This window comes from Mandrillus leucophaeus, unplaced genomic scaffold (genome assembly GCF_000951045.1).
Source record: "Mandrillus leucophaeus isolate KB7577 unplaced genomic scaffold, Mleu.le_1.0 Scaffold71, whole genome shotgun sequence".
Lineage (NCBI taxonomy): Eukaryota > Metazoa > Chordata > Mammalia > Primates > Cercopithecidae > Mandrillus > Mandrillus leucophaeus.
In genome coordinates this window covers 3,298,244-3,325,214 of record NW_012107697.1, presented here as the reverse complement: position 1 = coordinate 3,325,214, position 26,971 = coordinate 3,298,244, and the positions used below count along the sequence as shown (strand labels likewise).

Genomic DNA, 26,971 nt, shown 5'->3' with positions numbered 1-26,971 from the left:
CATATGTATTTAGGTACTGTCCTGGAGGTCAAGATGGGCTGAGACAGAGTTGATTAAATATGGGTCACGGTCATCTAGGAGGGACATCTTCAATGGCATGCCACAGGACCCCACCTGTGGTCCACTGTGGCTAAGAATGTTATCAGTAACGTGGATGAAGATGTAGCATCCACACTTATTACATCTCTGCACGAGGAGCAGGGCCAGCTAATACTCTGCACAGACATCAAGATTAAAAAAATAAAAAAGCTTGAACATATGGCAGGAAGGGAAGCAAGTCATAAGATAAAACATAGGAACAAATATAAAAATCCTTTACTTAGAAATATGTAAATTAACTGCACAAGTTGAGACAACAATTTATATGAAAAAAGACTTGAGACTCATTAACCGACTCAAAGAGCATGTAAGTTGACAGTGTGACATAATTACCTTTTAAAAAAAAAAAAACCCATAGGATAGGCGGTACTAACAGAAGGAGAGCATCCGAATGGAGGGAGTTTCCCATACTGGACTGCATCGTTCCATGAGGGCAGGCCCCATTACTGCCTTATTTACAGCTGGCGCAAGTAGAAATCAGGGCAAGAGAAAGGCATAGTACCTGCTCAATAAATACATTCAAATGGGTAAATGGATGGCTGGATGAACAAATAGTTGCACTGTGCTCTGGCCCGCCTGGATCTCATCTGAGCATTGAGTGTTATGCTGTACACTTGTGGGTCTCATACTTAAGGGGAGTGATTGGCAGACCAAAGCCATGCATGTAAAGGCAACAAGGCACAAACAAATTCAAGAAGTTCATCACAGCATTGTAAAATAAAGTATGGAAAGCAACCTAATATCTATCGATTGGGGAATGGAAAAGTAAGATTATGTTAAAACAATAGAACAAGCCAGGTGCGGTGGCTTACACCTATAATCCCAGCCCTCTGGTAGGCCGAGGCAGGCAGATCACTTGAGGTCAGGAGTTCAAGACCACCATGGCCAACATGGCGAAACCCCATCTCTATTAAAAAAAAAATACAAAAATGAGCTAGGCATGGTAGTGGGCACCTGTAATCCCAGCTACTAGGGAGGCTGAGACACGAGAACTGCTTGAACCCTGGGGGCGGAGGTTGCAGTGAGCCGAGATAGCACCACTGCACTCCAACCTGGGTGACAGAGTAAGACTCCATCTCAGAAAAAAAAACAGAAAAACTCCCAAACAATAGAACTTTATGTGGTCATTAACAAAAATCATATAACTCTATATGTACTGTCATGAAACAACCTATACATATTTTAAAATGTAAAAAGTCACTAAAGAATACATGTAATATAATTGATACGTATGTGTGTAGGCATTTTTTAGACTCCACAAACATTTTTACATTTCCATTTGTAATATATATCTAGAGAAACAGTCTTCTAGACATATATACACTACCCTGATAAAAGGAGTTACCTCTGGGAAGAGGACTGAGCATGAACAGGGATAAAAATAATCTTCCTTTTTATCTCTATTATGAAATATTTTATAACAAGAAAGTATTCATGTATTAAGTACATAACTAGTTTAAGGAAGAAAATCAGCAGCACAACATATGGAATCCTTTACAGACCCGGGATATTTACACAGAAAAGAGATAATTTCAGGGTGATGACTCTTCTCAAATATTGAAGGGCTGCCATGTAATTGGGACAGACACAGGCCCTGAAACAGAAGCAGGCAGAATGACCAAGATGGCGTCTAACATTTCAACCCACTCAGTCCTGGAACAGGCTGGTAGCAAGTCTGAAAACCCAGGATGAGTTTTGACAGAGACTTGGGACCGCAGGCCATCTGACAGGGGTATCAGCAGAATCTGTATATGAGGCATAGATTGTAGTGGCATCACTATTTCTTAGCCTTTTGAGGCTCATGATTAGTAAACATTTTTTTTAGAGTCAGATACAGTTGTTTTATTTTGCCAAATAAGAATATTAAAGTAACTAACATCATTGACTCTGACCTTCGTTTCATTACGTGCACTAAATATTTTAACACCAAAAATGCAAAATCTTGAATGAGAGAAATGGAATATATTTAGTTCTGTACAACTGCACTCCATTTCTCCTTTTTAAATTTCACCAATGCAGGTGAAAACTGAGTCATAAGACGTTATATTATGAATAAACAAACGTGTCAACACACAGGATTAAAGGGAGGAAGACAGCCCTGTGCCCGAGCAGCGGGCTCTATGGGATGCTGCTGAGAACAGGGGACAGACGGCCTCAAGGACCCATTAGCCCTCAGAGTCTGTGAGTTTCAGACTCACCCCGGGGCTAAAGGCTCAACCCAAATTTATCTCCACAGTTTATGAAAAATAATGTTACAGTGATGTCATGTGTCACTGGATGTCCCCAGTCACACTGTTTCCATTCAAATGGCCAGGAGAGGGCAGCCCCAGGATGGCCACATTACTTCCTAAGGGGCGTTTAGTAAGAGCCCTGTTCTGGCTTGGGATAGTTAGCTGACCTAACTACCAACCTCAAACTGGGTTGGTCAGAGTCCTGCACACACTCCGGGTCCCTAGAGGCTAGGCCCTGGCACCCGACAACCACCGAGCCAACACTGGGATGCCTCTGTAAACAGCTCCCGGGCCCAGCCAGCAAGTGGTAGGGTTGGGCAATATTTACCAGAGCCGACTGGATGGAGCCCACTCCACACTCTATTTGCATAAAGCCAACAAGTTCACCTTCCTGGGAAAAGGGGGCAGGTTTTGTGGATCACTGGATGCAAGAAAAGACAACAGGCAGCAAAGCAGCCGGAAAAGCAGAGGAGATGGGCATTCGCGGCCCCCAGGAAGCGGGTGATAGGCGGTGGAGAGGTTCAGCCCAATGATCCAACAGTGCATTTATTTACCTACTTAATTTATTTATTTAGTTTTGAGATGGAATCTTGCTCTTGTCACCCAGGCTGGAGTGCAGTGGCGAGATCTCAGCTCACTGCAATCTCCGCCTCCCAGGTCCAAGTGGTTCTCCTGCCTCAGCCTCCCGACTAGCTGGGATTACAGGTACGCACCACCATGCCCCAGCTAATTTTTTTGTATTTTGAGTAGAAGTGGGGTTTCACCGTGTTGGCCAGGCTGGTCTCCAACTCCTGACCTCAAGTGATCCGCTTGCCTCCATGCACTTATTTAGAACACACTTACTGAATGCACCAGTAATGGAACAGCGCAGGAACTCTTCTACCACAAATATGATACAGACCCTTTTCCCAAATATTCCACTGACTGGTGGGCAGGGCAGACACACACACACACACACACACACACACACACACACACACACACACGAAGCCTATTAAGGCACACAGGTGGAGGTAGTAGTGGTGGGGGGCAAGTTAGAGAATGAAGCATTTGAACTGAGTTTGAAAAGATGAACAGGAACCTGAGAGGGAGATGGGAAGTGGGGAGAAGGGAGGGGGCGGGGGCAGGCTAGGGTCAGGGCTCATGCAAACCAGAATCAAGATGCCTACTTCTCTGTTCCTCTCTGCTTTCGGGAGCTTCCATCATTCCAGGCAGGATTCTCGTTGCTTCCCATGTGGTACTTGGAAGTCCTTAGGACCCAGGGAAGGAGGGGAACTGGCGGCCTCTTATGCACTTGGACTCCCCAGATCCTCAGAGGCCTGCCTGTACCCCCACTGTGTCGCTGCTAGGTTGCCGCATCCTGGACAAAGTCACAAACCCCAGACTCTGCTGCGCCATACCTTGTTTTATGCCAGAAAAGCACCTGTCCCTCCCAGGTCACGTGGGCAAGGGTATCCTCTACACAGTCTGGGAAGTGCCCTAATAGCCAGAAAGCTGCCCTCTTCCTGGCTGACAGGCCAACCTTAAGGGAGGCACCAAATCCTCGGAAAGGAAGTTGCTTCTGGTTCATGTCAGACACCTGGGGAGGGACTCCTTGTCTTCGGGCAGCTTTACTGCTTCCCTCTCCCAGACAGAGCGGTTAGCCTTCTCTGGCTTGGCAGCTCTCGCCTTAGAGTCCAAGTTCAGCTTGATCACTCTTCTCAGCCACACGTGCAAAAGTCCCAGCCCAGAGCTAGGAGCACAGCTCTCCACCACTGGCCTCTTCACGAACCCACGTTTACTCCCAGTGACTGGGTATCCAAGTCTTTCTAGGCTCAGTTTGCCAGCTACATAAGTGACCCGCAAAACCCACTTCCAAGCCCTTGGATGAAACCATCCACAGTGATGGCCTGGGTTAAGTTTTTAAAAATTTCTTGTTAAGATCACACACTGTGAGATGTCATCAAGGGGAAAAATATAAACATAAAAATCTTAATGTATAACTTGCGTTAAGCAAAGCCTATTGATGATATTTGGCTCTAACTGACCATAAAAATTCATTCTTTGTTCTCTGAAAAGATTCAGTCTAATATTTCTCTCTCTCTTTTTTTTTTTTTTTTTTGAAACCCAGTCTTTGTCACCCAGGCTGGAGTGCAGTGGTGGTATCTTGGCTCACTGCAACCTCCGCCTCTCAGGTTCAAGTGATTCTCATGCCTTACCCTCCAGAATAACTGGGGTTACAGGTGCCCACCACTACGCCTGGCTAATTTTTATAGTTTTAGTAGAGACGGGGTTTGCCATGTTGGCCAGCCTGGTCTTGAACTCCTAGCCTCAAGTGATCTGCCGGCCTCAGCCTCCCAAAGTGCTGGGATTACAGGCATGAGCCACTGTGCCCAGCCTAATATTTCTTTAAATGCACGTTCTCCAGTAAAGGAAAATAATATTTCAGTGACAAAACTTTGATTTGTATACAACATTTCAAAAACCACCCTGTTAGGTATAGTGAAGCATGCCTGTGTTTGCCTGGCCCAGACTGAGTCTTGCATGACTTTCTTATGATTGCTTTAGTAATGGCTGAGTCAGGCACAAGGACACAGGTAAGAACACTCAGAAGAAGGCCAGCAGTCGGGGGAATCTGAGCAGCACTGTCATCTGGAAAAGGAGGAACCAGAGGTCTTCAGAGCCTTCCAAGGGCAAAGCTAAGAAGAAGGGGTGAACTGGAGCCACATGGATATGAAATGGGGCAACTGGAACCAATATTGCTGCTAAATTGTTGCAATAGGAACAACAACAACTCACATTTATTGAGTGTCTACTGTGTCCAAGACACCTTACACTCAAGATCTCATTGAATCCTCCTCCTAACAGCATTATAAAGTTGATTCTATTTTTCCTCCCATTGAACAGAGAGAAAACTGAGGCTTGGAGAGCATAAGTCACCAGGTTACACAGATTCTCTTGGTGGAGCCAAGATTCAAAGCCAGGTCTGTGCAATGCCAGAGCTCAATCTGCAGCCACACTGTCCGCTACAGGACTGGAACCAGGGACACCCTTCAGCAGTCCGTGCTGACGAAGTGTACAGGAGGAAATATGAGTAGATGCCAGTGCCGGGGAGGGGCTGCCAAGAGAGAAAAGCACAACAGGATGTGAACTAAGTATCTTCAGCAGTTGAGAGCCAAGAGGGCTTTGATGGAAAAGGGAGGGAAGTCTCAACACTTGATCTGAACACAAGCAGCAGAAGTCCAGGAGGGTATGGGGACCATGAGGGCAGCGGTGATCAGTGGGACAAGCTGGATTTGGAGATAACAGACTTGCAGTGAGCACAGCCCCTGTGATCCAGCAGGCACAGAATAAAAGGAATGGAGTAAGTCCTGGCTCAGGTACTGGGGTGCAGGGCACTCAACCATTTGAGCCTCAGTTATCTTCTTTGTTAAATGAGAGTAGTAATACCCGCTTCACACAGTTCTTGTGAGTGCACAAAAACCTATTGGTTTACAGAAGGCCTCTGGAAGTTCTCAAGCAGAGAGGGACATAAAACTAGATGTGACCCAGTATCAGGTAGGAGCTATACAGGGACACAGAAAGAGCACCTGAGCCCCAGGGTGGCCTCAAAAGCCACTCAAGGGCCAGACTAGGGGGAAGGAAGTTGAAGGTGGAAAAAGTTTATTTTTAGCCAAGGCTGTGATTCTGGGAGAAGATGATTCTCTGGTTGGTTACCAGAGCTGCAGGCACAGCCCTCTCTGACTTGGGGGCAAAGAGAAAGCCAGGGTCCGCCCCCTCCCTGCAGGTACACACAAGCAAACACTGCCTCCTCCCTGGACCCTTCTCACGCACAGGCGCAGGGAGGCGGCTTCTCGAAGGGCCAGGGGAACCCTCTTTGGGTGGGAACCCTTCTCCACCCCACCCTTTACCTGGCAACCCTCCCTGAGCCTGCAGATACTATCTCTACCATCTCAGCTGGCAAGCCCCAGCCAGAAAAGGTCTGCGGGTGTTGGTATGACTGACAGGGCTTTGGAAACGTGGAAAAGTACTGGACACATGTCAAGTGAGGGGCTCTGGGTAACATTAGGTCATGTCTCATTTGCAGGAGTACACACACTCACACACACACTCTCTCTCTCTCTCTCTCTCTCTGTCCTCTTTCTCTCAAAAGCAGTCTGGTATGGTAGAAAGTCAGACAGGCCTGTCTTACATCTGAGCTCCACCTCGGGCAAGTTACTTAACCTCTCTGAGCTACAGTTTCCCCAGCTATATAATGGGAAGAATAATGCTTACCTCACCAGGCTGTTGTAAGGATTAATTAGGTAATCTTAAATAAGATATCACCTATGTAAAGTGCCTGGCACAGCACATCAACTTTGGTTTGAATTCTGGCTCTAAGCAAGTTGCTTGATCTCTCCTAGCCTCAGTTTCTTCATCTTTAAAATGGAAATATAACGTCTACTGCTCTGGGTGGCTGTAGGTTTAAATGAGATACTGCTTGCAAAAAGCATTCAGCCCAGTGCCTGTTATAAACTAAAGGTTCAATAAATAGTATTAACTTCCCCTGTTGTTGTTTGGGGCTAAATCCAGCTTCCCTTTCAAAAGCCTTGCTCCAAAGAAACGCCTGCTTGAAAAAGGGAAGACCTGGCCCTGCTTTTAGTCTTACCAGTGTCTGCATCCAACAAAGGCAACTCACTGAAATCTCCAGAGAGAAGCCACTTTTTGGCTTCTGCACAATCAGGTGAAGGACCTCGATCTTCTTCTCCCTCCTTCGTTCTTACTGTTCTCCACCCAACACCTGAGCCAAGAGGAACATTCGGTCTCTGCTACCCATCCAGAATGCATGCAAAGCTCATGCCAGTGCTGGAGCTGGAACCAGCTAGGCCCAAACCCCATGCTGCAGAGGGGCTTTTTGGTGGTGTTTGGGCTGCCTGGTAGACCAGCAAGCACTAGGCACAGGCTTCTGGAGAACCCAGACAGCTATTCCTGTTCCTCTGTGCTGTTCACCATGGGGCTCGCCACAGGGCTTGGTCCACCCAGTACTGGGGCCGCTGCCCAGGCTACAAACAGGAAACAGTTGACACCTGAGCCTCAGGCCAAAGCACCAAGCATGGCTGGCAAAAGAGGACAAATTCCCACCTCTCCAAAAACAAACACGTTTACCAACTGCTTCCCCGCCCACGCTTGCAGAGGGCGGTGGGGCTGAGATTGGGAGATGATGGATCCCAGAAAAAAATTACCTTTCTAATAGTATCTGCAGCCCTCCAACCTGGTGCCAAGTCCAGCTAAGCAACCACACAGGGGGAAGGGTGGTAGAGAAAATGACGGGTTCTCATTCATCAGAAAATAATAAGAGCTAATGTTTATTGGTGGATTATGGTATACCAGACATTATTCTAAGTACTTTATAGATCTTAACTCCATTAATTCTTATGCCATGCCTAGGAAATAGATACTCTTACTGTCCTCTTCACATGAGGAGTCAGAGGCCCAGAAGGGTTGACCAATACCGACAACGTGACCCAACCACGACATCACACGGCCTCCTCCCGAGACAAGCAGGCAGTGGGGAGAACCACAGAGTCAGGAGTCTGGCAAGCCTGGCTTTAAACACAGACTTCTCTGTGAGCAGTGTTATGATGAGAAAATTCCCTAACCTCTCAGTGCCTCAGTTTTCCCCTCTATGGAATAGGAATGATAACAACTACATCACAGGGTTGCTATAAATATGAAACAAAAGCAAGTATATAAACCCTTTTATACTCAGTGCCTGGCACACAGTCAGAGTTCAAGAAATACTGATTATTACAGTATCTTGACTACAATGGAGACATCACTTTAGAGAAGGGAGTTATTTAATTTTTTATATATATATACTTTAAGTTTACATGTGCAGAATGTGCAGGTTTGTTATGTAGGTACACACGTGCCATGGTGGTTTGCTGCACCCATCAACCCGTCATCTATATTAGGTATTTATCCTAATACTATCCCTCCCCTTGCCCTCCACCCCCGACAGGCCCTTGTGTCCATGGAGAGTTATTTAATCTTGCCAGTTATCTCCTGCCTGAACATTCTGCTCCATACCCACCTAATCACTCAGTCAGCCCAGCTCATTCCCCTGGGGTTGGCGCTGGTTTACACACCCCTTGCTCTGACATTTTTGGGAACTTTTCAGACCTGTCTCCCTCACTGGATAGATAGCAAGTAAGTTCTCTGAGGGCAGAGGCTGTATTCATTCTTTCTGGGGGCGCCTTTTTCTGGTGTTGTATTTCTATGTGGAAGGTCTTCAGCCAACATCTGGCTCTGTCTCCTGGTAAGAGAAGTGACTTATCCCCTTGGTGGGTCAAAGTCAGTTGTTCTCACTGGTGATCACAGCTACCCTGGGAGATGTTTTCTGAAATCTGTGGCGTGGTTTCTCTGGCTGTCTTAATAATTAGGAGGCGTAGCTTGCATTTACTGGGCTGAGGGCAGGTATTCTAGACATCTTGCACTGCAGAAGACAGTATCAAACAAACACTTCTTTGCATCCCATACAACTTTTTATATGACTTTCAAGTGCCCCACCAGACATCTGTGTCGGTGAACAGCCTGCCTATAATCATATAAGCCCAAAACCCAATTCTATTTTTTATGCAAACACAAAGTATCTTTTGCATACTCTTAATATGCATTTTACCCAGGGATGCCATTTTCTGTGTTAATGGAGGAAAGATTAGATTGGGCTGGAGCTTCACGAAGAGTTGTTTAACATTTTGAAAGATCATGGCTTTTGAGCAGCCAGGACAGCATACCAATATTAGCCTGTACTTGCGTCTGTCACATTCATAGAGGCATGAGCGTCCTACTGTCTCATTAAACCTTTTAGGGGAATGTGTCCAAGGATATACTTGCTGAAATACACATTGTTTTATTATTAATTAACTTTGCTTTTTCCTTTTTATTCAAATTAGACAATATTACTGATTTTTATTTATATATCTATTTTTTTCTTTTTTGTGACAGAGTCTCACTGTTGCCCATGCTGGAGTGCAGTGGTGTGATCTCAGCTCACTGCAACCTCTGCCTCCCAGATTCAAGCGATTCTTGTGTCTCAGCCTCCTGAGTAGCTGGGTCTACAGGCATGAGCCACTGCACCTGGCTATTTTTTTTTTTTTCATTTTTAGTAGAGATGGGGTTTTACCATGTTGGCCAGGCTGGTCTCAAACTCCTGACCTCAGGTGACCCACCTGCCTCAGCCTCCCAAAGTGCTGGGATTACAGGCGTGAGGCACCACACCTGGCCTGTTTTCTATGAATTTCACTCCAAGATATTTAAGAGGTTTTACAGGAGCCTCATTACAAGAAACACTGAGTCTGATAAAAATGAGAACATCAGGGTTAGAAGGAGGTTGGGGGTGTGGCTTGGCCCCCTATGGGCCCTCTATTCAGATCTGCCTGTTGACTAGGAAGGTGCTTTTTACAATTTTTTAATGTTTTTTTTGAGACGGAGTCTGGCTCCATTGCCCAGGCTGGAGTGCAGTGGCACGATCTCGGCTCACTGTAACCTCTGCCTCCTGGGTTCAAGTGATTTTCCTGCTGCAGCTTCCTAAGTAGGTGGGATTACAGGCGTGTACCACCATGCCCGGCTAAATTTTTTCGTATTTTTAGTAGCTAATTTTTTTGTATTTTGTATTTTTAGCTGTATTTTTAGTAATTTTTTGTATTTTTGTGGTTTCAGTATTTTTATTTTTGTATTTTGTATTGTAGCATTTTTTAGTAAAAATGCATATTTTTGTATTTTATATTTTTTGTAGACATGGGGTTTCACCATGTTGGCCAGGCTGGTCTTGAACTCCTGACCTCAGGCGATCCACCCACCTCAGTCTCCCAAAGTGTTGGGATTTCAGGTGCGAGCCACTGCACCTGGCCAGGAGGGTGCTTTTATGTCTGTTTTCTGCCGGCTCTATCTGTGCCTGGTGGATGTGTTTAATTCTGCAGTGAGGTCTTAGAAAGCCCATTGTGGCCAGGCATCAAAACCATATCTCCAACATAGCTCTATCTGTCAGGCTCCTGCATTGAAATTTCTGTTTTGATATTTTGGAGGGGAGAGAGAGGGTATTACAGACTGACCCTGTAAACCTGGCTGTACTGCTTAGGGTTGAGCAAAATGTGACTTGTTGGCTCCTCATCCTCTTCTCTGTCTTAGCCTGCCCCGCCCTGCCTCGCCCCACCAACCCCAAATCTTGCATCCACCAGGAAGTACAGGACTGGAAGCTGGATCCTGGAGCAGAAGCAAGCAATCCTCAGGGGAACAAGAGTCTTTCAGCCCTCAGTTCTCATCCTCCCAAGGAAGTCTCAGAGCCCCCCTCCTGCATATTGGACCTACTACCCTGAGGCTCTATTCTCCTGGCATGGCTTTCTTAGGCTCTCTGAACCAGCCCCACTGACACGAGTGTAGTGCAGTGGTCTCCCGCTCTGTGGCAGACCCTACATCTTCCCTACTGGGCTGGGAGCTCCTGTGGGCAGGGACCGTGATGTATCTTCTCCGTCTTCCCAATAATCAGCTAAATGCAGGTTTGTGGAACTAAACAATCCAACACGGCCTATTCATTCCCTCCCTTGCTCTCTCAGGCTCAGTGGCTTTGCAGCCTACTGTCCTTAGGCTGCTCCTGGGGGTGAGTACTTACTTTGCCATCACCGCAGACCCTCCATTGCCAGCTCCAGGGCTTGGCACTGCTGTCCCTGTGTCTCCCTCATTGGCCTTCCTGAAGAAGACTCTCCATCATTCTGAGTCCTCAGAAACTTTCCGTACCTGAATCTTGTTGATTTTAAAGAAGACGCCCCATTGAGCTAATTAATTACAAGTCAATTTGTACTAGGAGCAGCCAGAGAACCGTGGTAGTTGGTTGGTCACATTCAAGAAAACAATGATGGAAAATCCCAGTTGACTTAAAACTAAATGCTACACTAGGGCACAGCGGGGCAACTCTTCAGAACTAGCTGGCGCAAGTGTCCAGAAACAGGCATGGGAGAGCCATTCGTGCAGGTGAGCTTAGAATGCTGGCAAGTGTGGGGCTGAGAGGAAACCCCAGGCCACTGATTCTCAGCTCTTGGGGCAGGAAACATAGGGGCAAGCACAGCTGCCAACTTGCTTCAGACTCTCTTCTGGCCTCACAGGACTTTTGGGAGGTCTTCAAGCCACACAATGCTCAACAGCACACACAAAACACTGTCCTGATCTGCCTGGTGGAAACCCATGGCCCCGGATGATGAGGGTTCCAGAAGTTACCAGAACAGAGCTGGTGTGAGGCCTCCTAGGTATGCACTTGTCATTTTGGAACCCCCAACCCCCTTTAATCCAATTCTACCTCCCAGTGTTCTTCTGAAGTTAGCTGTTGGCCCAAAGAGCAGGAAATGGAGTGGAGAGACTCCAGGAGAGGACTGCTGTGCCCTGGGCACTCAACCCTCCTTCCCTCTCAGAAGAGCCCTCCACTGGGGTCCTCCCACCACCACTACCAGGCCCCTCTTTCCTTTCTCCTGCACTGCCTTTCCTAGCTCTCCCAGGTCACACTCACTCAAGTCCCCTTCCTCCACAAAAGCCTTCTCTTCACACGGCCTCCATCTTAAGCCAACACTTCCATCTCTTTATCACCCTATTCCTCGAAAGGGAATTCTACAATCCAAGTCTCCATCATTTCCTTAACTCCTACTCACCCCTCAGCTGCAGCAAGCTGGACATCCACTCTCACTGTGGACCAGACAGACACCAGGTGAAGGCTATCCTTGCTTGCCTGACTGCCAAGTTCCTAGCCAACTTTTAGGCTTCAGACTCTACTGTGTTGCCCTATATGCTCTGATACTGTTGGCTCTCCCCACCTTCATGAACATCTCTCCTTGGTGAGCGTGGTTCCCCTCCTGTCCCTTTGACCTTCCTTCCTAGTTTCATGTATAGACATCCACTCAGCCTGTCCTTTAAGTGCTCTTCTCCAGGTCTGTCCTTGGTTCTCTTCCCACTCTGCACATCCTCCCCAGGTAACCCCATTCCCTCTCATCACTCCATGTAATATGATTCAGTGGCAACTCCCCAATATATATCTTCAGTCCTGCCTGTCTCCTGAGCTCCAGATCCAAATTTCTTGCCACGCACTGGGAGCCCAGAGCTCATTCTCTGCCCTTCCTTCTCCTCCCATCATCTGGATAAGTTTGTTCCACCTCCTGTCTTCTTGATGATGGGTTGTGGTCCTACCAAGGTTCAGCATCCCAAGCTAGAATTCTCAGCCACGTTTAACTCATCCTTCTTCTTTGCTGTCCATGCCCATTCTGTCACCAAAATCTTCCTGATCTTATCTTAGAATTATCTCTTAAAGCTGGGTCTCTCCATGCCTACTGAAAGTATAATAATAATAGCAAATATACAGTATATACGTTCAAGATACTTGTCTAAGAGGTACATACACATCATTTGACCCTCACAATAACCCTGTGAGACAGATATCACTATCCTCCCCACTTTACAGATGAAGGCATTGAGGCACATGGAGATTGGAGAACTTGCTCAAGGTCACATGGTCAGGTAGTGCTGGAGCCAGGATTCACAGCCAGGCAGCCAGGCTCTATGTTTGTGTACATAACTTTCTTTTTTTTTTTTTTTTTTTTGAGACAGAATCTCGCTCTTTCACCCAGGCTGGAGTGCAGTGGCCGGATCTCAGCTCACTGCAAGCTCCGCCTCCTGGGTTTATGCCATTCTCCTGCCTCAGCCTCCCGAGTAACTGGGACTACAGGTGCCCGCCACCTCGCCCGGCTAGTTTTTTGTATTTTTTAGTAGAGACAGGGTTTCACCGTGTTAGCCAGGATGGTCTCGATCTCCTGTGATCCGCCCGTCTCGGCCTCCCAAAGTGCTAAATAACTTTCTTTCTCTCTCTTTCTTTCTCTCTTTCTTTCTTCCTTCCTTCCTTCCTTCCTTCCTTTCTTCCTTTCCTTTCCTTTCCTTTCTTTCCTTTCTTTCCTTTCTTTTTTTTTTTTTCTCTCTCTCTCCCTCTCTCTCTCTCGTTTTTTTGAGATAGATTCTCACTCTGTCATCCAGGCTGGAGTGCAGTGGCATGATCTCAATTCACTACAACCTCCACTTCCCAGATTCAAGCAATTCTCCCTGCCTCAGCCTCCCGAGTAGCTGGGATTACAGGCACCTGCCACCACGCCCAGCTACTTTTTGTATTTTTAGTAGAGATGGAGTTTCGCCATGTTGGCCAGGCTGGTCTTAAACTCCTGACCTCAGGTGATCCACCCGCCTAGGCCTCCCTAAGTGTTGGGATTACAGGTGTGAGCCACTGCGCCTGGCCTGTGTGCGCAACTTTCTTGCTCTGTCTGTGTCCTTCGCATTTCTGGCTACAGCAGCATTCCACTCGGCCTCTCTTGCATCAGTTTGTCACTCATCCTCCCTTCCCTTCTCACCCACACTCCCCTCCAATGCTCTTCTAGTAAATGAAACTAGTCATGCTTGAGAACACCTAGTAGCTCGTTACTGCCCACAGAACAAGCCCCAGACTTCTTCGTTAGGCATTCGACATCTTCATAGCTTGGCCTAACCCACCAAGGGAGACAACTCACTATCCCCTAGGCCTGGAATATTCTTGCCAACCCTCTCTGCTAGTCGAAGCCCTACTCTTCCCTTACCACCCACTTCAGACACCATCTCTTCTGTAATATCCTTCGGGAAAGTTTAGCATTCTCCTGTCTCTCACAGAACACATCTTTGCAATTTATCTTCTTACAATGGACACCTCTCTATCCAGTGCTTAAGAATGGCTGCATATTCAAAGGTTGAATGGACGGTCCCAGATCCAGCCTACTGGGTCCTTCTGTTTCAGCCTGTAGATTTCAAATGATTCTTTTCACTGGCTCACATACAGTCCTAAAGGCTGGGAAAAGTCCATGTGACATATTTCCCCTCACTCTCTACAGCTCAAAGGTGACGTTCTTCCTCATTTCTCTTCAATGGAAAAATAAAATAAAATGAAAATCGAGTGGAAGAGTCCAAATAATCAGCCAAAATATGGCAAGAGATAAGTAATGACACCGTCACATGCAGACTGTTTGGGGTCTCAGACAGCATCTCAGCCAAGCCGCTCCATTTTATTCATCAGGAAACAGAACCCCAGAAAGAAGAGATTTGTATAAGGCAGCAACTAGTGAGGGACAGACAGCACCGGAACTCAGGACTTCTGAGTCCCTATCCAGGGCCTTAGCCTGTTGCTTCTCAAGTCTATGTCATCTGTCCTGGGGATGGAGGGTTGGCCTTGTTTCTGGGTCCCCTGACCTTCCCACACGTATCCCCCAGACAGACTCAGTCTGCCTTCCTGGGACCAGGAAGTTAACAGGCTCAGTGTGGAAACTTCCCGATGAGCCATGAGCGTTCCTTGCTCATGCAACTTCAGGACTGTGGTTTACCCAGAATCTGGCTGTACCAACTGGCCTGGGGCCTTGCAACAGGAGCTTCACCCAGGGCAGTGGCTCTTTCTCTGCTCCCCTGTGTCTGCCAATCCCTTGTCTGTGTCAGATGCAGAGGCTGCTCCTACACAACCATTCATTCTTCCCCTCCCCACTCCCTCTACCTCCCATTTTCTCCCAGTTAGTCATGGTGAGGTCACACTCAATGTCTGGCTCCCAGGCCTCTCCCCAGGAATGATGTGTGGATGCAGGGAGCAGGGCAGGTGCAGCAAGGCCTCATGGGAAAAATGGACTTTAGAGTCAAAGAGATATGGGTTCAAATCTTGGCTCAGCCAGTCAACCAATTGTGTGACCTTCATCAGGTTATTTAATCTTTCAAATCCTTCTCTGAAAAAGATAGGGCTGCCTGGGAGGCAGTTTTCTCACTTGTGAAATGAGGATTGTATCACCCACCTCACTGGTTTAGAGTGAGAATTAAAGGAGATTCAGTGCCAGGAGCGCCTTGCCCCGAGCCTGGCGGTCAGCAAGTTTTAGTCTGCTTCCCTTGCTGTGAAGTGTGAAGGTGTGACCCTCAAGCGGGGGCCTGGGAAGTCTTGGGTGCCCACCCACTGGCCTGCAGGTGAGCTGGCGTGAGTGTGAGCAGCGGAGAGCTCCAGCCTGAGTGTGTAAATGAATGTGACCGGGCAGAGTGTCTCTTCCTCCAAAATTCCCTCCACCCTCTTTAAAGCAAAGATCTGTCATGTCTGTTCTTGTCAGTGATGAGAATCCAAACCCCTCCCAGAAGAGGGAGGGGACAACCCACCCCACAAGGCTCATCCAAGGGAAACAAACTCCAGCAAGGCCCACTCCCAGCAGCAGCCACCTGGTGGGGAAACCACACCCCAAAGATGTTCCAAGGGTCAGGGGCCTCCCAGGGTCAGAGGGGCTGCCCTCATCCTTCTCTCCAGCACAAGTGTGTCTCAAGCTTCCGACAAATCACATGGGCAGCTAAGCCATGGGGCCTGTGAAGCTGGCCACATCCCAGCAAGGCTGGCCTTGCCGTCTCTTGGTATGGAAGAGGCTCCTCCCCATGCATCTCATCCAAGGGGCTGGGGCCAGGAGAGGTGGGCCCTGGGCTGGGGAATCCTGAGTCCTCAGGGCAGAAAGCACAGGGCCCGGGCCACATCCCAACCTGTTTAGGATCAGGATCACAGAATCCATCAGGATGACAGAATCCTGGGGAATCTCCTCCATTTTCCTGCCCTTGAAGCAAACCTGGCCAAATTATCTCTGAGATAAGAACCTGTCTCACATTTAAAGACCTTGAGTGAGATGCTGACTCTACAGTCTCCCTCCCTTGGTAGTTTTTAATAAACTGCGTTGGCTGGAAGTCCTTCCTCTCTGTAGCTAACTTAGATCTCTCTTTAATTGGAGCCTACCTCTGTTTTAGGTCTCAGGTGTAAAGGGAGGGTAGCTGGCTTTCATTTGTTAGCAAACTCCCCAGCCTTCCTGATGAATAAAACTGCAGAATTTGCCTGCCTAAAAGGTGCTGGCTCAGGACTCACCATTATTCTTCTCTCTGACTGCGAAGAATGTACCCAGAATTAACAGCCTTTTAGGAAATGTTAATACTGACTTCAGGCCAGGCACTGTGGCTCACACCTGTAATCCCAGCAGTTTGGCGGGCTGAGGAGAGAGGATTGCTTGAGCCCAGGAGTTCAAGACCAGCCTGGGCAAGGTGGCAAAACCCCATCTCTACAAAAAACACAGAAAATTAGCCAAGCATGGTGGTGCATGCTGTGATCTCAGCTACTTGGGAGGCTGAGGTGGGAGGATTGGTTGAGCCCCAGAGGTCAAGGTTGCAATGAGCTGTGATTGCACCACTGCACTCTAGCCTGGGCAACAGAGTGATAGCCTGTCTTAAAAACAAAACAGTGACTTCAAATCACTCTGTAGATAAAGGAGGAGAAGAACCTATGTCTGCATTTGATCTCCAGCCCCCATCCTAGACTTCCATCTAAATCTGGACTCAGGATATCAGAATCTAGGGGAGGAATCCTCGTGCATATCCAATGCACCCCTTTCCCTTCCTTCTTGCCATCTCCCTTTCTATGTCACTCTTCTCTGACTAAAAATTCCTACTCATCCTTCAGAGACAGACTCAGATATCACCTCCTCCATGAAGCCTGCTCTAAGCTCCTGGGAAGAATTAACTGTTCCTATTTCTATTTGATTTTATGCTTTTTCCATACCTCTAGTAAAACATAAATGAGGTTGTATTGTAATTATCCACTTAAGAGTCAGTCTCTCCCTCTCCCTCTCTCTAAAGACATTCCACTCTGTCCTTATACTAGACTTTGAGCTCCTTCAAGGCAGAGATCATGCCCTAATTTTGTGTTCCCATACCTGGCATAGTGCAAGTACTCCCCCATTGCCAAATTTATGGAATGAATTAATTTTTCAGTTGAGAAAACTCAGACCAAAAATATTAAATAACTTGATCAAGGTTATACACCTAGTTAGTGGCAGAAATGGAACGAAAACCCAGGCTTTCTAACTTTGTGTTTAATTCTCATACCCCTCCCTCACTCTAGGACTTCCCATTACTGCTCCCTGCTTGGCTCCAGCTTAGCCTTTCTCCTCCCAACAAACTCTCCCACTCCCACCATCTGCTTCTGACATCACACCCTGTCCTACCTCCTACCCCGCCATCTTCCCATCAGCCTCCAACCTCAAGGGTAAGTCCTCTCCCTCGGCTTCCCCCTTCTCTTTACACACGTACATCCATCTGTCCTGCGATCTTTCCAATACCACCTTTTTCTGCCCAAAGCCCTTCCTAACTAAGTCTAACCTCATTCAACTTGGTTTCCTTGCAAGGCACCAGACGCATGTCTATGTTGCCCCCGAGCCTGGTTACCTGCTCTTTTTTGAGCTGTTTCTGCCTGTCTGTTTCCTGTTATGTTCTCTAGCTTCTTACTTTAAATCAGGAATTCTCTGTGGCAATCCAGGCACCTCATCCTTTGTGGCTCCATAAATTCCTCTGTACACAGTCAATTCATGCAAACCCTCACCCAAGAGGCAACTCAGGCTACGCATTGACAGGAAAAGAGCTGTTGTCTTAGATTTCTGGACCACATCTGGCATAAAGTTTACCCTAAACAGGTGCTCCATTTGTTAGCCCTTTTTTGAGAGGGTACTGAAGAGACCCCAACACTGGCTCATGGGTTGGGGTGGGAGGTTGGGCTCAGGGTCCTTTGATCCTGAAAGCTTGGTGTTTATGAATAAACACCCCCAAACTGTACTTAATCTTGTCTTCCACCATACCAGATAGTATAGGTGATGCCCAAAATTGATAGTATAAATGTTTCTTTCTGACCCAAGTTCTTACCTGCCTGTTGAAATCTAGGCCATTTCGATCATTTCCTAGAAAAGATAAAAATATATGTATATTAGTTGGTAGCAGGTTTCGAAGAGGCTGAAGGTTCGAAAAAAACTAGGATGTTGAGACGCGTGTGGCTCTATTTTGAAAAAGAGCACCTGCTTCCCTTGTGACTGGGATCCTCCTCCTTGACCTGTTTCCTGGAAACGTCTTTGGAAAGTCTCCTCCGGGGTTGATGATAGCCGGGTAAAGGGTCACCTTGGAGGAGAGGCTGACTGGTCTGAGGTCGCACAGCCAATCAGAGTCTGTGGGGAGGACAGCTGGCCATGCCAACTGGAGAGCTCACTCCAACGCATGCTTCTATGCCCGGGCTTCCCCCTCAGATGGAAGCTGCTACATCCCTCCAAGGACCAAGGGACCAAGAAGAGACCAGCATGGATCCCAAAGGACCCCCTAGGACAGAAGTCATGCCACTAGCCCAGCCCTTCAGGAGAGGTAACACCTAAAGTATGTCAGCTAGACAGCTGTCTTTCTTGTTTTTTCACACCCTCAACTTTTACCGTAAATGTTGGGTTGAAAAAGTAAACATGTGCTTAATAGAAATATCTTTCAGTGGCTGGGCACAGTGGCTCACGCCTGTAATCCCAGCATTTTGGGAGGCCAAGGCAGGAGGATCACTTGAGCTCAGGAGTTCAAGCCAGCCTGGGGAACACAGTGAGACTCCATTGCTACTAAAAATACAAAAAAAATTAGCCAGGCATAATGGCACATGCCTGTAGGCAGGAGGATCGCTTCAGCCCAGGAAGTAGAAGCTGCAGCGAGCCCTGATCGTGCCACTGCACTCCAGCCTGGGTAACAGAATGAGACCCTGTCTCAAAAAATAAATAAATGCATAAATAAAGAAGAGGAAGAAAAGCAAAGATTTTGGTTCAGAAAAAGTCTAAAGTAGTGGAAAAATCACCCTACCAAGAGGAAGTCATAATTAATATTTTTGAATATTTTATGATCTTGTTTATAATTGTTTCTCTTCATGGATATATACCACTCTGTATAGACTTTTATCCCACTTTTTCCAGTGAGCATCATAAATATTTCTCCTGTGCTATTAAGGAACATCATAAATGCTTCTATGCTTATAAATATCATTTTTAATGGTTACATAATATTACATTATATGGATATACCATGATTTGCTTAAACATATACCTATTATTAGCAGAATTGTTTTCACTCTTTGCTAAAATAAAACTTCCTATTCACATAGCTCTCCAGGACTGGAGCTGCCGCACAACCTTCCTTTGGGCCTCCTGTATTACTGGTTCTATAACAGCAAGGAAAATAATCATTTATTAAATACAGTACACTCAGAGCCCAGCACTGTGCAGCACATGCATATATACATATATATATTAATATGCATATATACAATATGCATATATATAATATGCAGAATGTGTGTGTGTGTGTATATATATACATAATGAACTCAAAATACATTGGTTGAGAAAATGAGTAAACAAATTCAAAGCTCTCAAGATAGCTTTGGAATAAAGTCCAGATTCCTTGGCACAACGTGGAATTCCCCATATGTCCTATCTCCTGCCTACCTTTTCTGCTCTTATGCCACTGACAATCCTATCTTACTTTTTCTCCCAGGTACCCTGAGCTCCAGCCACACAAAGTACCACTTGCGTCCTAACAAACCACGCGCTCACGTTCCCGTGTCTCTGTGCACTGCTCCCTTCCTTGCATGGAGTTAGTCCCTCTCCCCTCTGGAATCTGGGAGGCCTGTCTACTGGTTGCGTGGCACTCATTGTGTTACTCCCTCTTAGTATGTTTCCTTCTCCTGCTAGTCTATGAATTCCTTGAGAGCTGGACAGTGACACCCATTTTTTTTTTGTCCTCAGTGGCCACAAAATGACCACAGTTCCTAACATGGATCAGAGGCTCAAGAAACACCTGAGAGATGAATGAATAGGGTCTAAGAGAATTCCCTGGAGCTTTAACCCCTTTTCCTCAGCTGTGTCCTAAACAACCATGGGCAAATGCAACCCTTTCCTGTGTGGTCATGAAGTCATGACGCATCTCTGAGAGCAGGTGGGCTGGCAAGGTGGGAGCAGAAGATGAAGAGCGGTGGGGTCCTGAGAAAGAGGAAGAGGTGAGATGCAAAATGATCTCTGAGCAAAACCTGGTTTTGAGATCAGCTATGATGATATATAAGATCTGCTAGGGGAGCTGGGCGCAGTGGCTCAAGCCTTTAATCCCAGGTGAGTGGATCATTTGAGGTCAGGAGTTCGAGACCAGCCTGGCCAATATGGTGAAACCCCGCCTCTACTAAAAATACAAAAATTAGCCAGGCGTGGTGGTGGGCACCTGTAGTTCCAGCTACTCGGGAGGGTGAGGCAGGAGAATCGCTTGAACCCTGGAGGCGGAGGTTGCAGTGAGCCTAGATCGCATGACTGTACTCCAGCCTGGGTGACAGAGTGAGACTCTGTCTAAAAGAAAAAAGAAACAAAAAAAAGATCTGCTAAGGGAGCTAAAGACGGGAAGGACCCACAGCCACAACAGTTGTGTTGAAAGGGGTAGATGGTAAAATTGCTTTTATCTTAAAAAAAAAAAATCCCTTTGTGATATTGTGATGTTGTGACATTGGGTTAATAAGGAGTAATGTTCAAAAACTTGACAAAAGAACACATTCATTAATTCAACAAATATTTACTAAGCACAATCTATGTGCAAGGCACTGTTCCAGGCACTGGGAATACAATCTTGGAGAAGATGGAAGTCACTGGCCTCATGGAGTTTCTTTTCTAGTTGAGAAGACATAAAAAAGAACTAAGCAAACAAAAATGCACTGTGCTTTCATTTACAGATAATTACTGTGGAGAACAAGAAGGCACTGTAAGGCTGTAGAGAGTATCTGAGGCTGATCAGAAACAGGATGACCGGGGAGGGCCACTCAAGGGAGGTGACATTTTCTCTGAACAAAGTGAGGACCCAGTCTTTAGAAGGCCTGAGGAAAGATCATTTCAGATGGAAAGACTGGGTCCTGAGGCAAGGACAGGCTTGCATGCTGAGGGACAGTAATGAGGTCAGTATGGCTGGAGAGAAGAGTAGTGATGGAGAGTTGGCATGGGATCTGCTGGTCGGGTCGTGATGAAGGCTGCAATTTTCAATCCAATGAAGATGGGTCAATCTGAGGGTTCTGAGCAGAGGAGTAACATGATTTGACTTAGGCCTTTACACCTGCAAGGGTAAGAGAGGAGGAAGGGAGACCAACTGGGAGGCTGCTGCAATGGCCCAAGTGGGAGGGCAGCAGTCTAGACAGGATGGAGGCAGTGGACACAGTGAGCAGGGCCAGGATGTACTTAAGTGGACAGCAGACAGGGCTGGCTGATGCGGGGATGTGGAGGGCAGGGGAAAGAAAGGAACCAAGGATGATTCCTAGGGTTTGGGCTTCCTCGATGAAGGTGTGGTGGTGCCACTCGCTGCAATGGGGTGACTTGGGGAAGAACTCAAGAGTTATGCTTGGGACATGCAAGGTTTAAGATGCCAATTAGATGTTGCAGAAGAGGTGGGGAAATGAGTTTGACTCAGGAGAAGTGTTTGGTCAGGAGGTATCAATCGGGTAGCCCTCAGCTAATGGGTGGTAGCTAAAGCCACAGCACCCAGTGAGGTCACAAAGGAACTGAGCCCAGATGAGGAATAAAAAAGGGTCAAGGGTGGATGATGAGCAGGTGCCAGCAAAAGAGACCGAGAAACAGTGGGCAGTCAAATGGAAGAAAGACCGGGCAAGTGTGCTGCCCTGGAGGGTAAGAGGAGAGGGGTTTTCAAGAAAGGAGACAATATGCATTTGAATGAGACCTAGAAGGTAAGAAAAATAGCATTATATAACAGTTTGACTTAGAGAGGGTCATCAGGTTTGCGGACAATTAAAAAATGTCTTCACTTTTGATTTCTGTAAATGCTATTATGATGTTGTTTGTGAGACCCATAACACGAAAAAGGCGTCTAAGCACAATTCAGAGATTAATTTGAAAACTGACCAACACAAATCAACCATTTCTGTTGACTGGAAGTTTTGCCGTGGCCCCCTTCTCAAGAGGCATCTCACCCTGAGGATGCACCTGCTCCACTTGGAGCCTGATGATGGAGTTTCCCCTTCTCATCAAATTCATTCTTACCTGCAGGGGTATCTCTCATTTTCCTTGCTCCCAGGCACACTGAAGGGCAGAATTAGAGTGCAGGGGCCAGCCAGGGCCTCCCGGGAGACTGGCCCCTAGCGCTCCAGGAGGACAGAGAGTAGCACATGGCTCAGCCTTTGGCACTCAGGTAAGGCACTTCTTAGGAGACTTGGCTTTCCTCATGTCTCCGAGCCCATGTGTCTGGGCGGAGACATAGGGACATAGTCTAATGGAAGCATTAGGTTCATATCTGGTGATGCTGTTGCTTCTCCCTCCAGATCTGGCTGAAGAGGAATCACCGCAGCCCTCATTTTACTGCTATGCTTGTTTCTGCTTTCCTTCCGTGGTCACTGGACTTGTTCCACGGAGCAGCTCTCCCCACCCAGCCTATAGGAAGGCCTGGAAGGTGGTACCTGGGAACTGCAGACTGTGATTTAGCTCACGGGGCTCTGCTGTGGCCCCAGTGCTCCAGATTAAGGCAATTGGCCAGTCATTCCTAGAATGCTTAAATTTATTCATCTTTGAAACAGTACTGAAGGTACTCCTCTTTCCCAGGGAAAGGAAGAGATGCAATGATTATATTGTGTTAAATATTGGTCCACGATCACCAGAAACTTTTCTACTCCTGTAAGATGCTGTGTGGAGGAGCATCAGGGTATACTTAGAAAGAGTCCTGGACTGGAAGTCAGAAGACTGGGGTTCGAGCCTGAGCTCCATCGCCACCAAGCTATGTGAATCTGGTCAAAGCAGGGACTTCCTGATGCCTCAGTGGTAAAACAAGGTCATGATTCTTGTTTCATTCCCTTCCCAGGAATACAGTGAGAATTGAGTGAGATAAGCTGATGGCTTTTAAACTGCAGAGCTGGGTTCCAGACACCCTAGACTACTCCCCCAAAAGGTGGAGGCTGATCTTGTGTTAGGGACTTTGCATATGCTGTTCCCTCTGAAAGGCCCTTCTCTCCTCCTCTTCTACCTAGAAAATACTCACCCTTCAAGACCCAACTTAAATGTCATTCTCCAAGAAGCTTATCCAAAGGAAAACAAAGGATTTCTTCCTCTGCGTTTCTGTATCATTCATTCATTCATTGACAGGGTCTCACTCTGTTTTCCAGGCTGGAGTGCAGTGGTGCGATCTCAGCTTACTGCAACCTCTGCCTCCTGGGCACAAGCAATACTCCTACCTCAGCCTCCAGAGTAGCTGGGACTACAGTCATGTGCCACCATGCTCAGCTAATTTTTTAATTTTCTTTTTTGTGGATATGAGGTCTTATTATGTTACCCAGGCTGGTCTTGAACTCTGGGCCTCAAGCCTCAGCCTCCCAAAGTTCTGAGATTAAAGGCGTGAGCCACTGCACCCAGCTCTTACCCCTTATAGCACATACCATGTTTTTTTTTTTTTTTTGAGATGGAGTCTCACTCTGTCACCCAGGCTGGAGTGCAGTGGCCAGATCTCAGCTCACTGCAAGCTCCGCCTCCTGGGTTTACGCCATTCTCCTGCCTCAGCCTCCCGAGTAGCTGGGACTATAGGTGCCCGCCACCTCACCGGCTAGTTTTTTGTATTTTTTAGTAGAGACGGAGTTTCACCGTGTTAGCCAGGATGGTCTCGATCTCCTGACCTCGTGATCCGCCCGTCTCGGCCTCCCAAAGTGCTGGGATTACAGGCTTGAGCCACCGCGCCTGGCCTACCATGTTTTTTAGAGTCAGTGGTTTATGTGTCTGTTTCCCTCATGAGATTGTGAGCTCCCAGAGGCCAGGGTTGTTATATCTTGTTCATCTTTGTGGCCCAAGTGTCTAAAACAGTGTCTGACACATAGTAGGTACTGAAGGATCATACGTTTAACAGATCCAAAGCACTGAGAAACTGTGACATAAACTAACCTCCTATTCAGACCTAACAAACCACAGGCATCCCCATCCACAGAAACCTGAACACGTTCTATTTCCAAGCCCTGGCTCCGTCTTTGGAAGATGGCTGCCACTGCAGAAAAACCAGAACAGAACAGAACACATATGGCCAGCAGCATTATTTTCAGAGTCCAACACCGAAGTGTAACCTTGGAGGGGAAAACACCTTCCTGAGGCCACACATAGCCTCAGAGAACCTGAACCAGGACAACAGCTCAGATTTCTCAACTACCAAACTCACACAGTTTTTCCAATAAATCCAATGCATTGAGTGACACAGAAAAAAATTGAGTATGGTTTTAGACCTTAATCAACAGCTTAGGCTAATAAAGAGGAGAGATGCGGATCAAATCTGGAAGCGATTCAAAGCAGAGAGCAGAAAGCAATACATAAAAGTAGACCACAGAATCAGGATTAGAAAATATTTGGTAGGCTCTAACAGGAGAACCAAACCAACAAGATAAAATATAACAGGGATAAATACAAAGTCCCATATTTAGGCTAAAAAAATCAACTATATAAAATCAAAGATGGGGAGGTGGAACTGTATGCTTAGAAATGGTTAAGATGGTAGGCTGGGCGTGGTGGCTCATGCCTGTAATCCCAGCACTTTGGGAGGCCAAGGAGGTTCACAAGGTCAGAAGTTTGAGACCAGCCTGACCAACATAGTGAAACCCTGTCTCTACTAAAAATACAAAAATTAGCCAGGAGTGGTGGCATATGCCTGTAATCTCAGCTACTCAGGACGCTGAGGCAGGAGAATCGCTTGAACCTAGGAGGCAGAGGTTGCGGTGAACCAAGATTGTGCCATTGTACTCCAGCCTGGGCAATCGAGCAAGACTCTGTCTCAAAAAAAAAGAAAAGAAAAGAAATGGTGAAGACGGTAAATTTTATGTTATGCATTTTTTACCATGATAGGAAAATATAAAAAAGTAAAACAAAAGTTTTATTAGGGAATTCTATTTTGACAAATAATGTAAACTGGAAATCCGCTTTTCTACTTCATATTGGATAGTCAGCTAAAGTAGTCCAATTGCACAAAGATATGCCCCACTTTTAAGACCATCTGCTACAACGCGGAACCTGATAAAGACTGCTTTCAGCAATACCAACAACCAACCTCAAACTGGAACCAAGAATAGAAATAATCATAGCTGATACATAAGGCGATTAAAAATTCGTGTGCATATTTTAAGATACTTTACCATCAAAATTGCCGTGAGAATTAAACGAGGGATTCATTTTGTTTTGTGTGATAATGATATTGTGCTTAAGAAGGAAAATGTCTTCATGTTTTAGAGATGCATATTCCCATATTTAGGACTGAAATGTTATAAAGTCTGTAATTTAAAAGAAAATATTCCAGTAACGAGAATGGCAAGAATTTGATGGTTGCTGAGAAGGGCCGATGAGTGCATGGGGTTCATCGTATTAGTCTCTCCTTTTGTGTATGTCCAGAATAAAAAGATATTGAAAATAAATGTATAAATAAAATACTTCAGAAAAACAGAGGAAGCAAATATGGTGAGATGTTCATTATTAAATCTAGATGATGGGTATGTGGCTGTTCATTAAAGTTTCTTTTCCTTTTTCTGTATGTCTGAAATTTTTCAAAATAAAAGTTGAAAAGGTTCATTGAGGGAACATTTGAAAGCACCTGGCCCTGTGCCTGGTGCAGTCAGTGCAGTCAGTGCTGAAATATATATATACTGGCCTGGAAGTGAAGCAGGCTTAGCCTGCAGCTCCAAAGAGCAGAACAATGGTAGAAGCTGTGGGGAAGCAGGCCTCCTCTCAGCATAAGGAAGAACTTTGTAAAAAGTGTACCTGTCTTACAGTGAAACCTGCAGCATCACAGAGCTCCCATCCTCAGGAATATTCCAGCGGAGGCTGCTTATCTCAGGGCTGTTACAGAAGTGATGTTTGAATTGATGCGGCAATTTGATAGCATCAAAGGGGATCTCAAGTGACCTCCCAAATTCCCTTAATCTGTTAAAGTCTTAGGATTCAATGCATTTGATTGAAACATACCAGGGCTTTTTCTTTCCCTCCCAGAATCTTGTCACTGTCTACAGCATCTGCAAAGAGAGGCACAGGGAAGACCAGAGAACTCTCTTCTGCTTTTCCCTGGGTCCTGTTGGTTCTGCATACAAATAAAAGATTAAGTACACAGAAGGGAGGGGTGGGGCACAAAGGGCTCACACAGGAAGTGGCAGAATTCCCTATCTGGAGGTCTTGGGAGCAAATAGATGAGATCTGTGCCAAGCAGGAAGGGCCAACAGCTGGGATGTCTCCAGGCCTCTTTTAGTTCTCATGGACCCCTGGGAATCTCTGGGCCAGGAGGCCTCAATGGCAAGAAAGTGGGAGAGGGCATATGCCTAGGCACCCTGGCTCATAAGGCTAGGAGGGACCGCAGAAGACCACCCAGGCCTTTGGGAAGATGTGGTTTTAGTATTCACCTTATTTTACAGGTGAGGAAACTGAGCTTGAGCCTGAACAAGGGTAAGTGCTTGCACAAAGTGAAAGAGCTTTTAAAGCATGCAGGTATGCAGGGAATGATCCTCAGGGGGAGGCAAAACAAAACATATGTCTCCAGCCCCAATGCACTGTGTTCTTCCATTCTTGGAATCTTTTCTTTTTTTTGAGACAGTGTCTCACTCTGTCATCCAGGCTGGAGTGCAATGGTGTGATCATGGCTCACTGCAGCCTTGACCTCCCAGGCTCAAGCGATCCTCCCACCTCAGCCTTCCCAGTAGCTAGGACCGCAGGTGTGCCACCACAACTGGCTAACTTAAAAAAAAAAAAAAA

The 26,971-nt window shown here is 46.6% G+C and overlaps 1 protein-coding gene across 4 annotated transcripts in view; it reads right to left on the bottom strand.

Moving 5' to 3' along the window:
* The window catches only part of POU2F3 (POU class 2 homeobox 3), an 82,360-nt gene that overhangs the window by 32,793 nt on the left and 22,596 nt on the right, over window positions 1–26,971 (bottom strand). For 3 of the 4 annotated variants that reach the window (XM_011964961.1, XM_011964963.1, XM_011964962.1), the window contains exon 3: window positions 18,087–18,121. In XM_011964961.1, the coding sequence (XP_011820351.1) occupies window positions 18,087–18,121 (35 nt within the window). Of the gene's footprint in view, window positions 1–18,086; window positions 18,122–26,194; window positions 26,242–26,971 lie in introns of all 4 variants that reach the window. The other variant, XM_011964964.1, reaches the window with a different exon arrangement.